At 42.2% G+C, this 15707-nt stretch overlaps 1 protein-coding gene across 2 annotated transcripts; it reads right to left on the bottom strand.

Moving 5' to 3' along the window:
- Nucleotides 1-5236: 5236 nt before the first annotated feature.
- On the bottom strand, nt 5237-14522 carry cbx6a (chromobox homolog 6a). 2 transcript variants are annotated; one of them, XR_013937119.1, is made up of 6 exons: nt 14301-14522; nt 13453-13496; nt 12690-12755; nt 12343-12409; nt 8827-10694; nt 5237-7993 (listed from the first exon to the last, which is right to left on the bottom strand). XR_013937119.1 is itself a non-coding variant. In XM_080518511.1 (5 exons), exons 1-5 carry the CDS (start codon nt 14367-14369, stop codon nt 9426-9428), a joined length of 1515 nt encoding a protein of 504 aa, XP_080374637.1. In that variant the 5' UTR covers nt 14370-14522; the 3' UTR covers nt 5237-9425. The 2 variants fall into 2 exon arrangements, 1 of the variants encoding a protein (XP_080374637.1); XM_080518511.1 differs by having other exon boundaries at nt 5237-10694.
- Nucleotides 14523-15707: the final 1185 nt, after the last annotated feature.

The following is a 15707-nucleotide window of genomic DNA, read 5'->3' as shown; positions in this document are numbered from 1 at the left end:
TATTTTCATTACAGTTACTTCAGAGTTATTAAAAAAAAAAAAAAATACAAAGCTATGGGGCATTGCGGTTGTTTGGGTCTTGGTGCTGAAGTCCATGTTAGTGTGACTTTCACTGGATGGGCAAATATGCAGAAACGGACCATCACATGCACGTCCACTGGGTCTGGGAACATCAAACACAGTGTATATTCAAAATGGTTAAAAAGAAAACAGATGAGACCCAGTAAGGTCATGGCCTCATGGTTCTAAGTATGTATTATGTACATTCTGACAAGATGCATACATGCAAGTCTCTATTAGCAGCACTCTGAGAACAAAGTGTCCAAGATGGCGGCGCGTGCAGACGCAGCGGCTCGTAGCGCCATGTTTTGTATGTTGTTTTTGTTTTTTTCGTGTGTCCACACGTTTACAAACTAGTTTTTTTATTTTTTCTGTAACTTATTATCGGTATTATAGCCTGCACTGCACAATTTCTTTTTTACCTTTCCTGCACTAATGTCCCTCACTTACTCACTCATCTGGGTGTGTGTGAGCGGGTCTGTATGAGAGCTGAATGTGCGTGTGAATGTTGAGGTTCTTCTGTATATATGGTATGTCTGCTGAGATGAATGCGATGCTGAATGTGAGAATGGCTGCCTGTGTTCCATTGTATGTCGACTGTGTGTTTTGTAGCTACACCCCAATTGTGTTGTACCATGTACAATGACAATAAAGCTTCTAATCTAATCTAATCTAATCTATTATACACACTGCACATCTTCATTTTCTGACATACATAGATTACTGTATATATAAAAAAAAGAATACATCTGTGTAAATCTACAGTGACCGGTCTGATGGAAAAACATGGCTATTCGAAAAACCAAGAGAGATTGAGAGATTTTTGGACGGAGTGGGAGGGAGGACACATTTTTCACAGTACAAAAATTCACGACTGACTTCAAAACAAAAGAGTTCAGACTTGACACGCAGGCCTCTGTGGCTTTGCTGAACAAAACAAAAACTTGAACATAAATAAAAAAAGCTTTTCTTCACTGGGTGAATAAACCTGCTTTCAAAGGCTTTGTCTGATATTCCTCCAAATCAAACAGAAACATGTGAAGAAGGATTTTTCTCTGTACTGATGGGAAAATGCCAACCGAGGGAGGGAGTCTGCTATTTGGCACAAGAATAATGTTAAAATGCAGCCTTGAACATTCATCTTTGATAACTAATTAGTTTCAGGATTAAATCTTTGGAATAGACCCCCAATATAGTATTCTTTTTCTGGTAAGAGTCATTCAATTACTGCACCTTTCAATTTGAACCTTTTTAAGAATGAGAAACAAAAGATGGACATATTTGCAGCTGATCCCCAAATCTTAGTACTTCTATCTAATATTTTGCAACATCAGACATTCATTATGCCTAAAGAATAAGGCAATTTTGTTTAAACTCTCTGAGATGCCAGAGATCAGATGTATTATATGCGTATTGAAGGCAAGATGAACTTGCAGCTCAGTGACCCTGCTGCAGTGGAATTGATATGAGCTTTCGTTCAGATTTTTAACAAGATGGCAGCATAAAATCACAATGGAAAATAGGGATGAGCGTCTGAACTAATAAAATAGTGATGATATAGAGAATTGGAAAATTCCCCGAAAGAGCCCTCCTTCCTGATGATGAGATGAATGCAAGACTTCATCTCCACTGGCTTTAATCAATTTCTCTGAATAGAATTTTTACAGTTACATTCGTTAAAAATGAAGAATTAATCAATAAACTGATTCAATGATGCATATAATCAATAATCTGGAATTCCTTCCCATTAACTTTACTGGTGGATAATTAAAAACATTTCTCAACCACAAAGATGTACAGCCGGAAACTCATGAGCATGCAAGAGAATTAATTAAGCTAAAACTTTCCGTTCGTTGACCAATTTTGACAAGGTGACGAAAAACTACTGTGCAATACTTTTTTTTTTTTTCATTTCCCGAGTATATTTGGTGTTATATTTCTCTCTATAAGCGGCATTTTAAATTTGAGTATACACAGATTTGTGTGGGCCTCAAAAGTGTGTGGTCTGATATGCAATTTTAAGTTTTAGGTGAAGTTCAGAATTTGGAATGTTCACTTAAGTGTGATAGGGAGCCTCAGGCTCGGAGAGAGGACAAGGGAATGAACTCTGTCAATGAGAAAACTCTGCAAAGACAGAGCCAGCGGGAGGTGTGTGACCTTGTATTTATTAGGACTTTAACTTATTTACACACTCCTGTGATCATTGTCATAAGAAAAATGTACCCATGAGGGCAGTCATGAAATTTTAGTTGATGCTTAGGGTAATGGTAGATTACCATCCAGGAAAGAATGGCACACCAAATATGTAGAAGGAGGTGGAGGTGGATCGGACACTGGTTCAGGAAACCGGGCTGTGTGACAATACGAGCGCGACCCGGGAGCCCGCAGGCCAAGAGAAAACGGGGTCGCCCCGAACTGAGCTGGAAACGATCAGCGGAACAGGAACTGCATCAGCCTGGGTCAGGCTGGCATGAGATCGCCAGATGAACTCAAGATCGGTTGGAGTCGGATATTTCTGTGGATGCTCTATGGTCCTCTTAGAAGTGCTGAGGTAAAGTTAAGAACATTTAAAGTAAGGTTAGTGTTTGATTGAGGATTAGCATGTTGAGTTTGGTGTAAGCTAACAATAAGACAATGCACCCAAAAGGTTTGAAAACACAACCTTTGTGTGTTTGAATTGTAATTTTCCTGCCTGTCGTCTTTTGGTTTGGGATTCAACAGAAGAAGAAGGGGAAGGTAGTAACATTTAACGTGAGAGAACCTTTGAAAGACGATGAAGACCTCATACAGTTCACAGTGCAGTTCTCCATTGGTCCAAAGGTTGGCATTGAATGGAGAGAGAGACGTGGATAAAAGACTGAGCACAATCAGTCAGATATGGGCGCAGGCAGCTGGACAGTCCAGAACCTCCCACAAACCTCCCCGGCTTCTGCTGCCATTGTGAGGAGGCTTCAGGAGGAGGATGGTGCTGCTCCATCTGCCCGACCCACAGAACCACCTGGAAGAGCATGTTGCATATGTCCAGAGCATGTCCTAATCTTGAACACTGACTCCCTGCTGAATGCATGTATATGAAAGAAAATTCCCAGTACAAGTGTTTTCAGAATTCAATGTTGTGGCTATCAGCAACTTCAAGTACTTCAAGTGTGAAGTACAAAGCACAAAGTCAGCATTGTGCCGTTTGGGGTGGAAGTTCAATTCATCACACACATTGAATATTTGACATCAGGGCTAACTCAGTTTGATGCTACCACAGAAAAGGTGCAGGGATCAAAGTGTAGAACATCTTCAAAGAGGCTTATAGGGTCCATTAAATTGATGATCAACATAGTGTTCATTCTTGGTGCTAGGCAAATAACTACACACACCTTTAAAGTAATCCATCTGATGTTTGTAGTCATTTCAATCTGGGAGGTTCATCAAAGTCATAGGCAAGTATCTTGAACTGATTCGTTATTGTTTTCTGTGAGTTCTGCTTTTTAGTACAGTTCAACATGTCAGGTATTATGCTTTGATTCTGTAGGACTGATGGTGTGTAAAGTTTAGTTTGACGCAACTTAACCTTGAGAGGGAAGATTGTGTAAATTAGTGTGTGACTGTAAACCCAGTGCAATCAAGATACCTTCCGCTTAAAAGTCTGGGCTGGGGTAGAATAAATCTGATATCCTTTGACTTCATCATCTTCTTCCCTTTCATGTCATTATTGTCTGAAATATATACAGTGATGTGACTGTACAATCAACGTACCAAACATATATCTGTGAAGGGCACACGATTAAAAAACAAAATTGCTTTTCACCTTCGAGTCAAGAGGTCATGAAAAAAATCTAACTGGTTTGATATTAAGATTAAATCTCCCAGGTCAAAGGTTAAACAGTGTAGTTCAGTAGATTATGAAATAGGCGAGGCAGACAATCACAGAAAACATGCGACAGAGTGGACTGAGACTCCATACAGCATGTGTCACCTGTGTAGGAAGAGAAGACAATTCGGGCTGTGGTGGCGAATAAAGCCATTTGAACTCAATGCAAGTACTCATCTCATCAAACTGCGGCAAGAGGAATACTCAGGCGTCACAACCTTAACATCACCCCACTCCTAAGAATTCCTCTGGAAGCAGAGAGTGCTGCCACTCTGACTTTGAAGGCGCGTAAACGGCTCGACAGTGCTCCCATGTGGAATATTATGTAACTAAACTTACACCACTTGTTCTCACATCAGTTTTTATATTTTGCCAGTTGGGGTTGGTGGTGTGTGATGGTGTGTGTATTTTATTTTATTCTATTTTGTGAAGCACTTTGTGTTGCAGTTTTCATTTGTATGAAAAGGGCTCTATAAACAAACTACTGAGAAACACCCCATGAGAAATAAGCTACTGAGCAGGCAATGTTTGAACATTATAGGATTTTCTTCAACGGGTCTCGTCTCTTCCTATGATCAAATGAGAAATTCCCAGAAAAGGTCTGGAGAATCCAGATTACAAAAAAAAAAATAGTTTATAGAAAATGATAAGTAGGAACTTACAGCAACAAAAGTATCTACCTGTTTTTATACATCCAGCTTTTTCTATCTGGCTCTATGTGCGAAAGGCTCCACACCAATAAAAGTATCTAATGGAAACCAGAACATTGATTTGGCCACAAATCTGGACATCGATGTCATAATCAACCCATGTTCTATAAAAAGAAACCTTAAAAAGAACCTCCCCCCTTCCCCATGTGTCTCCAGACTTTCTCCATGATCCAGATGTTTATGTTGGGTTTTTAGAAGTATAAATGTGTTCAGTGATGTTATTGTGCTTGACTTTGCATTGCCTCGATTGTCTGCCATCCCCTAGAATGTAAAGTGAAATAAAGCAGGTACGAAAATAAACAGATGTGACTAAAATTGATCAACATTGCCTTTCAAGATGGCACGAATGCCTATGGATATACCAGAACAGGTTTAGTTTAGTTTTTTCCCGTTTGGCTTTACTCTGTGATTACTGCATTTTTTTTTTTATTATCCAACTTTCAATTTCATGAATATGAAATACAATCAATTTACTTAACTAACTACTGCGAGGTGAAAGACGAATCCAAGTTTCGATTTTAGATATGTAATAAAATAATCCCGTTAAGCAATTACACTGGTAAAATATGACTTAACTCGGGAAAACAGAAAATCGGGTGCTTTTCAAACAGCTTTTTAATTAAAAGCCTTGTACAAGAAACACACTGAAAGCAACAACTGTAACAGGTGACATGACACTGAATACATTATCTGTACAATAAGGGTTTGCAAAAACATGCTTCAGAAGTTCAGATACATTACAATGTCTTCATTTACCTCCTCTTCCGCATTACCATCAATACATAATTCATATTAGCATAAAAAACAGACAAAACTGCAGTCTTAACACATAAAATCAGTTTTCCTTCTGCTCAAACCCATATTGGACTATCTTTAAAAATAATAGCATTCAAAGAGAAAGCATCACATTAAAATCATTATGCATATTTCAAAAAAAGGTATTAAAGTACAGTACAAATGAAGAAAATCTATTAAGCATCTTTGTCCATACATTTAAACAAGGATCCTTCCTTTTATTTTTTTTCTCTAGTGCCAAAATAAATCCAGCACCTCAAAGTACATCACATATAAATGCAAAACAAGTCAAAAGGGAGAGAAATAAATCAAACAATAAAAATCAAGAGCCCTATTTGGTTGAAAGACAGGCCACTAAGTTGAGTTGTGCTACCCCATATGAGAAGAAGAAGAAAAAAATAAAATAAAATCAAACATCGCTTAGCAGCCTAATACCTTACACATCTACCAACTGCAAGTCACTTCTATCCACCACTTAAAGAGATTAAAGATATAGTAGATGAAAAAATCTATTCCAAACTATGATATATCCATTGGGAGAAGAAAATGCTGCTCTAATTAAACCCGTTTCTGGAAAATATTGTTGGACTTCAATACGAACTGAAGCTCCGTTTACATGACAATGTTTTCAAGTAAAAACGCAAAAGTTCTGTTGCGTCTTGGGGGTCCGTTTAAACGACAACGTTGCTCGGAAAAAATAAAACTTTTTGAAAACGGCTCTGAAAGTGCAACTTTTTGAAAACATTCCCAACTCTGGAAACGTGGGTAACGCAACTTTTCGAAAATGCTGCTGTTGCATATGTGGACCACAGCACCCACTGGTGGCCCAACATGAAAACTACATCATTTCCAGCATTTCTCTTGATTCCTTGTGTAAAGTGACGTTTTCAACACCTTGCCATGGAAACGCAAAACTTTTCTGAAACAAAAAATGTGAAAATGATGCATTTCCACTTAAAATGTTGAGGCCTCAGCATTGTTTGTTCAAAACCTCTTCAAATTTGAGCTGCAGGGTATCGAGAGGCGACTGTCAGCTTTTCTTCATCTAATGGGCACGTCCTTTCGGAATACACTTTTCCATGCGTAACCTATTAGAGTATTGTAAGAGTATTGACAACAACTAGAGGCATCCAGTACATGACAGGAGAGGAAACGACGTCTCCTTCGTCCACAACAAACTGAGAATGCGACTCTCTCTCGTCACGACTTTTTGACAAAAGGGTATGAAGCCGATACAGAATGGTGCTCTGAGATAAAAGTCTTGACTTGATGTTTTAACTGAATGGAGAGCCGAGTGAGACGAGGTGAACGCCGCCTGGAGTGCAGCTGGGGGTGAATGGAGCAGCTATAAGGCAACACATGCGGAAGATTATTCAAATATCTTAACATATAGATACACCATAGCAAAGAGCCAAAGTCTGGGAAGGCATCGAAAGAGAGCAAGCTTATGTTAAGTGCTTTTGATGCACTTGGAGGTTGGGGGAAAAAAACAACAAAAAAAAGTCAAAACTTTTGATTAATTTCAAGCTTTCAGGAATTTAGATGACGACTGCCTGCGGTGGATGCATTATGAGACAGTTGGTGGTCAAGGTCGCGGGGTCGATGAAGCGACGCTCGAGAAATGGGGAAATGGCTCGCCACCTGACACGCTGTCAGACGGGCAACAGGAGTCATATTTGATATGTCTGAAGAAAATGCCTCTCCAGGCAGAGCACGGCAGGTCGGAAATCTCTCCTTTTAATAAAAGCAAGAAGGCGGCGAGACGCAAAGCGCAACAGTCAATCTGTTTGAAGTTAGATTTAAGTGTCTGAACAACTGTCACCTCTTTAGTCACGAGAGGAGCGCAGATCAGATGGGAGTCATGAGCCACGGTCTCCTGCACACTGGTAATTTGTCTGGAGGCGATTCGCCGCTGGGGAAACCAGCAGCTTGCACAGTTATTTATCAAATTTGACACGAGCAGCCGTGGTGTCCTCGGGACTACTTTATCAACATTGTTCTGTGTGTCCTCAAAACTAACATCATTTTCAGTGAGGCCATTGCCGTGTCAAGAAAGGGGGTCTAACAGTCAATACACAAGAACACAAGAGACATGTCCACAATGAAGTCTATTTTAATCTGCAAAATGGCCGAGAAAGCCACGCGCATGTTTATATTTTTACCTCTGGTGAGCAAGACGTGAGAATGAGGACAGTGAGGTGAGGCACAGCTGCATGTTTACAAGATCAGTTTGGAGGAGAATAGGGTGGATGGATGGCGTCGACACAGGACATACGGATGTCATCCATTCATTTTCTATTTTGCTGAAAAGCTGTCCATAACCGCCTCAGGGCAAACAAGTTTTTGCCAAGAATGTAAATGACGGAGATCAAAAGATTTGTCCCATTATATAACTAATATGGCTCGATGTCCAGGAAAATGCTAACAGGCAACAACTAAAGGAACCAAGCAGGGCAAGGTTGGATTTACCTGCCAAAGTGGAACACAGACAATTCCGGTTGCTGTCGATTTCCACGAGCCAAACCATCTCGGATTCTGCTCCGGAGACTTGAGTCCGACCACAAAGCTACAAAAACAAACCGAGTATATCGTCATCTATGGTAGTTGTAGTAATTACCACGTTCATGGTGAGCGCAAAAGAGAACGGCGGTCTGAATTAGGTGGACGGATGAGTTCCACGCAAGACTTTGACCGAATGAGACGAGTGAGCAGACGGAAGAGGTACGTAGGGAACAAGGGACCTCCTTTTTTTTGCCAAATGTTTGAGGTGCCTCAATGGACTGCAATTAAAAATTGTATCCCTTTAATCATGGTTAGCAGTTTGGACACCTGTTACACTGCCGCTTGTCACTTCCCACTCGTCAAATTACGCGACATTGTAGATGCAGTGACATGCTGGTTCACTGGTGGACGGGATGACGGTAGTGTATGTCGTTCGGGCAGCGAGTGGAAATCAAGTGTTTGTGTTGGGTCTGAGCGAAAATGCATCAGCCAATAGGTCTCCGGTTTAAAACCATAATTCTAATCTGTGTTCACCTTTATGGACCTTCTAGACCTCGACAGGTTGAAGAGTTCGGCAGCATGATTTCTGGTTTACCATGAAAAATTCTGAATGACCCACAGGCCAGTTTAGAGTCTTGGTGGACGTTACAGATCTGAAGTTGGTTTGTGAGGCAAAAGTAGTAATGTGAGGAGAAGCTGCAAGAACAGCAATAACTTAAAAATCTATTGTTTTTGTATATTCATTTGCATTTTTCTAAGGTTGTGCGTGCATATAAACACTTACTGTATTTATATGCATGTGCATTCAGGAGAGCAAAAGCAAAAGGCCTTGAAAAATTCATGACTTACATAGAATAGTTAGCTTCTTTTTGATGCAGTCAAGTGCATTGTATTTACCTCGCTGTTTTGATGCAACATCCAAGAGTCCAACTGTGTCCAGTTGAAGACTCGCATCAACTCTCATCCAGAACTAAGTTGGATTTCCAACACAAGGGGTCCGGAAACTGGCATGACACGTGAAAGCTGCTGACGACAGCCTGCAGACAATGCAACAGTATGTTTCTTTCACTCACAAGTGTGCTTGACAAAAGTTAAAACCAATACACCCGATGGGTGAGGCTTTCACTTTCGGGACTATTTGTATCGCTTCAAACTATCGAAATTAAGCAAGTCTGGAGCTCGTGAAAGAAGACAAATGCCATTTCCATTGGTCGGCTTTAAAGAGTCAGTGCTGTGCAAGTGGACAAAATATGGCAACTTTAATGACACTAAGGGCTTATTAGGCGCCCCATTTCAAATTCATATAATTCTTTAAAAAAAAATATGCTCATATTTCAAACTACTCAACGGCTGGGTGGTATTACCTTATATTATATTTCATCAATTGCTTGTTCAATACACATATACCCTTAAGGTACAGTTATGGGAGCGCTGAATTAGCAACACTGGTAAGATTTTCTTTGTATGATCAATCAAATTCATACCAATTTCGTGTCCTATGGCTTCGCTAGGGAGGCGTCATCAGAAGTGGCCGCTGGAGGCGGGGACATGGCATTATCGGGGCTGGCCGAAGGCGACGCTGGGCCGGAGGCAGGCGAGGGGAACTCCTTAATGGTGACGGTGACGAGGTTGGTGGTCACATCTGTGACCACCACATCTTTACAGCTCGGCGCCATCTCGGGGTGCCAGTTGGGGTCTCCTTCGGCTGGCACCCGCCGCGGTTCGATGGGGGCAGATGTTTGGTCCCCGGGAGCGACGAGGGGAAGCGTTGTAGGTGACTGAAGCTTAGCCATGCTGTGCTGGCGAGGATTTTTTCTGCCTTCCTCTGAGGGAGATGATTGGTCCTGGGTGGCCCCGTCATCTTCATCTCCTAAAGAAGAGGCGGGGGACGGAGGGTTGAGGGGAGATGCCGTCGCTGCCGGGGTTGTGTTTGAGGACAGGGAAGGAATGGATGACTTGGCGCTTTCTGCAGGAGGTTTGCTGCACTTTGGATCCTTGTTGGAAGAAGAGGCTCCAGGCCGGGACTGCGCAGCTGTGGCACTGGGAAGCGCTCTTCCTTCAGAGCCACCAGAGCTGGAAGGAGGAGGCAGTCGCTGGAACTGGGAGGAGGTGGTGCGGCTGTCCCTCGCCCCCCTGCTCGAGCACGAGCCCGGGTACGGCTGGAAAGGCATCGGGCCTCCACACTGCAGCCCAAACGGCTTCCCGTACATGGGGAACCCCAGCATCTTCAGAGGGGGTTGGAAAGGTCGGTATGGGGCTTCGCCTTTCTTTCCAATGATGCGATTGCGGGACGGGATATTTTGGCGGCCAGGCGGGACATTCCTATTGCTTGCAGATGTGCTTCCCCTGCCTGGCTTGTCAATGACCTTCAGGTTGAGAATTATCCGACTTCTTTTTACTTCCCGGGGTTTGACCCGGCGGTTGACGATGCGGACGGTTTCAGAGAAGGGGGAGACGTGCATGCGGGAGGGGAAGCCTCCTGCGTTAGGAAAGGTGGACGCCAGAGGGTCTGAGCGAGGCAGGGGGCGCCTGGACATGCGGTGACATCGGTGAATGTCTTTTTTCAGCTTGTGGGTGGCTGCCAGAGAGTTGAGTTTAGGAGAGATTGGAACAGCTGAGGAGGAGGAGGATGAAGGTAAAGGGTGAGGAGATGCTGAGGAGGATGGAGCGGGAGCTGCTTGGGCGGAGGCAGACGAAGAAGAGCGCGAAGAGCTCTGACGGCTGCTTGAGGCTCGGTTGCTGGTCTCTCTTTTCTTAGCACGGGCCTGAGGGAGAAAATAACTTTTTTGTAACATTTTTCACGGACTGAGCCTCATTTCAAATGGTTCAATCAACATAAACGCTCTCGTTTTGGGGTCTTTGTGGATTACAAAGACATAGAATGAGGCCAAAACATCTTGACCCGTATTGTCGACCTGCAAGTATAAGTGAGTAACTGCACAAGTCATGATCACAGTATCCGAACAGACGGGACACTATCAGAAAAGTGTGCGTGGTTTTAATAATTTTATACTCATAAGGATTTTCATTTGAGATTCGTTTCATTCATGATAGTTGTTAAAATTATAAAGTCTGTTTTTCAGTTCAGTTTTCATTGGTCATGTGATGACAGGGTGCAGTAGTCTGTTGACACTGTTCGAATCCATCGTGGTGCATAGGAACTGTGTCAAGAGACACTGGGTGGAGGGAGCAATGTCGCCCTTATTTCTTTAGTCTATTCTAATCATCTAATTGATCAGATGAGACATTTAAAACTACATCTTACACTGTTTTTGGTTTGGTTTGCTTTACACCTTAAGCAAATAACTGAATTCAGTCACTATTAAAATGACCATGCTCCATGGGTTAGTGCTTATTGTACAATAATAGATGGCATTGGCTTTGGCCAGTGACACTGCCAAAGCAAATCAAATCACCAAAAGGCATAGTATGGCACGGTATAGGGGCATTTCAAATAGTTATATTACAATGGAAAAAGTAAATCTACGACCAAACAGTGAAACTTCGACCATTTGTAAAATAACATACTTCGAGATTTTTTTTTATTATTTGAGTCATGATTGTCATTAAACTCAAAAATACAGAAAAGATGTACGCTAATGTAATGTTAATGTATCAGAATTTGGATTTTATAAATGCTTGAAACCTAAAATGTATAATCACAGGAGTGACAACAGCCACATTGGATGTATATTTTACTGACGTAAGAAATATCAAATTTGTTCTGTTTATTAAGAGCACTTACTCTACAGTGGTATCTTAACAATACGCTCTTAAGACCGATACTATTTTAAGATGCACACATAATGGTGGAAAGCCTCCCTGTCTCAGAAAATACAGATCATAATTTTCGACACCAGTTAACAGATACAGTGTACATACATCCTGATGCAACTCCAAGTAGGTCAGTGCAGAGGCCTTGGCAGATTTCACATGTTGTATCCAGAACTTCTAACGCACCTTTCAACAAATTTGTTATCTACCAGACCGACGGTTCCTGTTACTGGCTGATTAATGAATAGAAAATAACCGGCAGTACAAATGCATCAAGGCAGAGCTGACTTCTTCTGTTTCAAAGGCAGACAGAGTGATATGTGGTGTACACGTGAGAATTAAAAAATAAATAAATAAATAAACCTTCAAATCAGTGAGATGGCCTGCTTTTCATACTCTGACAGTGGAAACCACAAACAGGATGTTCCACTTTCCACTACAGTGCAGTAACCTCAAAAGAGGCTTCTATTCCTGAGAGCGCAATATGAATGCACTCATTATTTCATGACTTCCATTACTTGTTACAAAGGGTAAAGCACGAGTTGGAGACAGGATTATTCAAGGAAAGTTTAAATAAGCTCACTGTCGCTGGAATGAGGAGCATTTCTTAGACTGCTGTGATTTCGGACACAAATTTACCTTAACGAAAACGTTTTTGGGTTTTGGTCCTCGCTTCTTTGGCCCATGGATTTCTCGGTCCCGTTCCCTATTGACAAAAAAAACCCAACAACAATTTGAATAGGCTAAAAGAAAGAACGTGACAACAGAAGCCAATGCAACAAGTGTGATGCAAGCTGTGAGAGGAGAAGAAGCGGACACAAAGAGCATGTAAAGCCACGTTTGAACAGAGACAGACTCTGTCTTGGATTGGGTTTTTAATGTTTGGTCCATTCTGCTTCACTGTGAATGTTTCTGTGAGCAGCATGAAGAACAACAAGAGAATACAAAAGGTGCATGTGCCCGCCTAATGAATGGCCTTCACTCACTTTTGCTCGAAGCCAAGAATCAGTCGATCATCCAGAATATTCTCTTCAGGCTCCCAAGTGCTGTGCCTACACAAGAATGGAGCAACATCAACAGAACACGTTTCTACAGAAGGATCAATCATCAATGATTGTTTGGTTTCAGTTTTTTTTTTATCACAAGTAAACACAGCTGGTGGGACCCATCATCCTGTTCTTCATTTTAAATATAGCTAGGGCTCCATTTACACAACGTTTCAAGTGAAAACGCAGCATTTTTGCAATTTCGTTTCAGAAAACTATCAAGTCTCTTCCTGATGCAAGTGCAAAAAACTGTTCTGACGACCCGATAGCATCCGATCTATTTTATTCATGTTTATAGCATATTCTTCTCTGTACACGTCTGTGATTTTATTACAAAACCAAGCAACAGCGCCCTCCCATGGTCCGGCAGACTAACTACACCGCCAGTGTCCGCTGCTGCAGTGTAAATGCACTCCTTTTTTTTTTTAACGATTAGGTTTTGTCACAGGAAACATTGTCTGTAAACCTAAGAAACATAGGTAGGCCAATGTCAAATTACAAGCACTTGGGCACTTCAGATAAAAAGACACTTATATTGCTTGAAAGGCCTTATTCAGACCATGAGATTGCTGAATTAAAAGTTGTTTTTTTTGAGTGCTTGTGAAAGAGGGCCAATCTGAAGACACTGGGCTTTCAGATAAAGTCAAGAACCATCACACTATTAAAAAGATTGAAGGCTGATAGGTAAAAGATTGCCACTTACTTCATTGCCCATCCTTTCCATTTCACCAGGTACTCTTGTTTTCCCTGCATTAAAAAAAGATGCTAAATTGACAGGTCATGTACAGGAGTGGAGATGATAAAACAAACACATTTGAAGGCCACTGGGATTTGAACAGAATTGGATCTTGCAGGCTTCTCATGCAAAACAAAGTTTAGTTACAATTAATTTAACTTTGCGTCCTGTAAACAAAACCCACTGCTTTGATTGACCATTAATACTTTGCTATGTGACAGAAACAACATAGCTTGAAGAACACTTCAGAAAAAAACAAATATTTCCCATATAAATGGAGTTCATCCTGAAGTTGTGGCAAATCAAGTGAATTGAAGGCCTGGTGGGCCTGTTAGTTGTTTAAACCTCTCACTTCAAGTAATCTCTGCCATGATTCCAATGTTGTAATCCACGATGGAAGTTTTATTGCACGCAGTGAGTGGATAATGATTAAAAGGTAGTAATCCACGCGTGTAAGGATTAATGTTTTGGAGGTTGTTGCAGACTCTGCAACAGTGACTGCTACATGCACCTCTATCCTGGGCTGCAGACTGTGACAGTACAGCTGCTTTTAGCTGGAAAAACAAGTCGGGGCCCTCCATTTCGGAGTAGTAGTTGTTTTTCCAGCAGCGAGCCGCTTCTTTGTGTCGCCGTTTTTATTGCCCTGCCAAAGCCTGAATATACGAGCCATGACTGATAGCCTAGCCAGTTAGCTCGTCGCTAGCTAAAGGCATCCGCCAGCCGCCAGGCCTCCGCGGCTCCGGGGACCGGAGAACGGCGCTGGCCGCGGACAACATCCGCCAGCCGACTCACAACACGCGCGAAGACCAGCTCACCTTACGGACGCGGCGCTTCAGTATGGCTTCCGCGGCGAAAATGCGATCTCCCGCCGCCGACAGCTCCATGTTTCATGCCCCAGCTTCGGATACCTGTCTCCGTGTGTGTGTGTGTGTGTGTGTGTGTGTGTGTGTGTGTGTGTGTGTGTGTGTGTGTGTGTGTGTGTGTGTGTGTGTGTGTGTGTGTGTGTGTGTGTGTGTGTCTGTGTGGGTGAGCTCGGGTCGACCACAGCCAGAGTGCGCGAGAGCCAGCAGACACACATGCAGAAACACTCACATACACACACTACAGCAGAGGTGGCGCGGCCAGCCTGCTCTCCGTCACGTGGCCCGGGTCAGCCCCTTCGGTTGCCGTGGCAACCAGGAAGACACTCGCGAGGATGCCAAGAAGAAGCGCGCGCCGCTTATACTACGCCACATTGTGCACTGAGTTGAAATACAGATTATTATTATTATTATTATTATTATTATTATTATTATTATTATTATTATTATTATTATTATTATTATTAATTCCAAACACATACGTATTTCCACTAATTGGTGATGCTGCAATGAAGAATAGCTACCTGATTGTGAAAAAGCAAACGAGCCCCAAAGCCATCTTGTCATATTGCAACAGCAACAGGAGAAATGTTTACTTGGGCCTTCCAAAATGGTTTCACTAATTTGATTTGATTTCTTTTACCGTTTTCTTCTGTGTGAATTGCCTTTTGTCTGAATGATGCTAAAGAAATAAACTTTTCAGCCTTTCCAAAACTCAAATCTTTTTTTAACGAGATCAATTTTGTTTATATCGTCCACAAGCTGTATCTTTAATTTTTTTCCCCCAGTGTGTCGTCTCAGTTTCCAACAGTTATCTCCCCTGTGATCCCTCCGAGAGGTCAAATATCTGCTTATGGCACTTATCATTACGAAAACACTTCTCCACGCCGTGTCCCCGCTTGGTCCCTGATTGGACCAAGCTCACGTCAATCATGACAAACAGTGACGTCGCCTCGGAGGCGGGGACGGAGCTAGCTGCCCTGTCAGAAGTCAGAGAGCAGCAGCTAGCCGGTGATAACGGTGGCTCCACGGCTGTCTACACGTTAATAGCGATTAACTACACGTAAGTTTGACCAATTTTCTCTTTAAGCACGAAGTAAATGTTGTGTTCCCGTGGCGCACTCTGTCTTTTTACTTCAAATTGACCGTGAACAACTTGAAACTCGTGAATAGCATGAATGGGGCCACTTGTTCGTGAGCGCTTTCATCCACTGCGAGTTTGTACCATATATTAGCCCTGGAGGCATATTAGCGACTGTCGATAAATCTCTCTGAATCAAAGCATTTGTTGACAGTGCAGACTGTTATTCAAACAACAGCCTGTCAGCAGCCTTGACATGTAATATGTGGAGTATTACACTC

The sequence above is a fragment of the Blennius ocellaris genome (genome assembly GCF_963422515.1).
Source record: "Blennius ocellaris genome assembly, chromosome: 3".
Classification (NCBI taxonomy): Eukaryota; Metazoa; Chordata; class Actinopteri; order Blenniiformes; family Blenniidae; genus Blennius; species Blennius ocellaris.
Note: the sequence above shows the minus strand (reverse complement) of the source record. Positions and strands in the feature narration are given on the sequence as shown.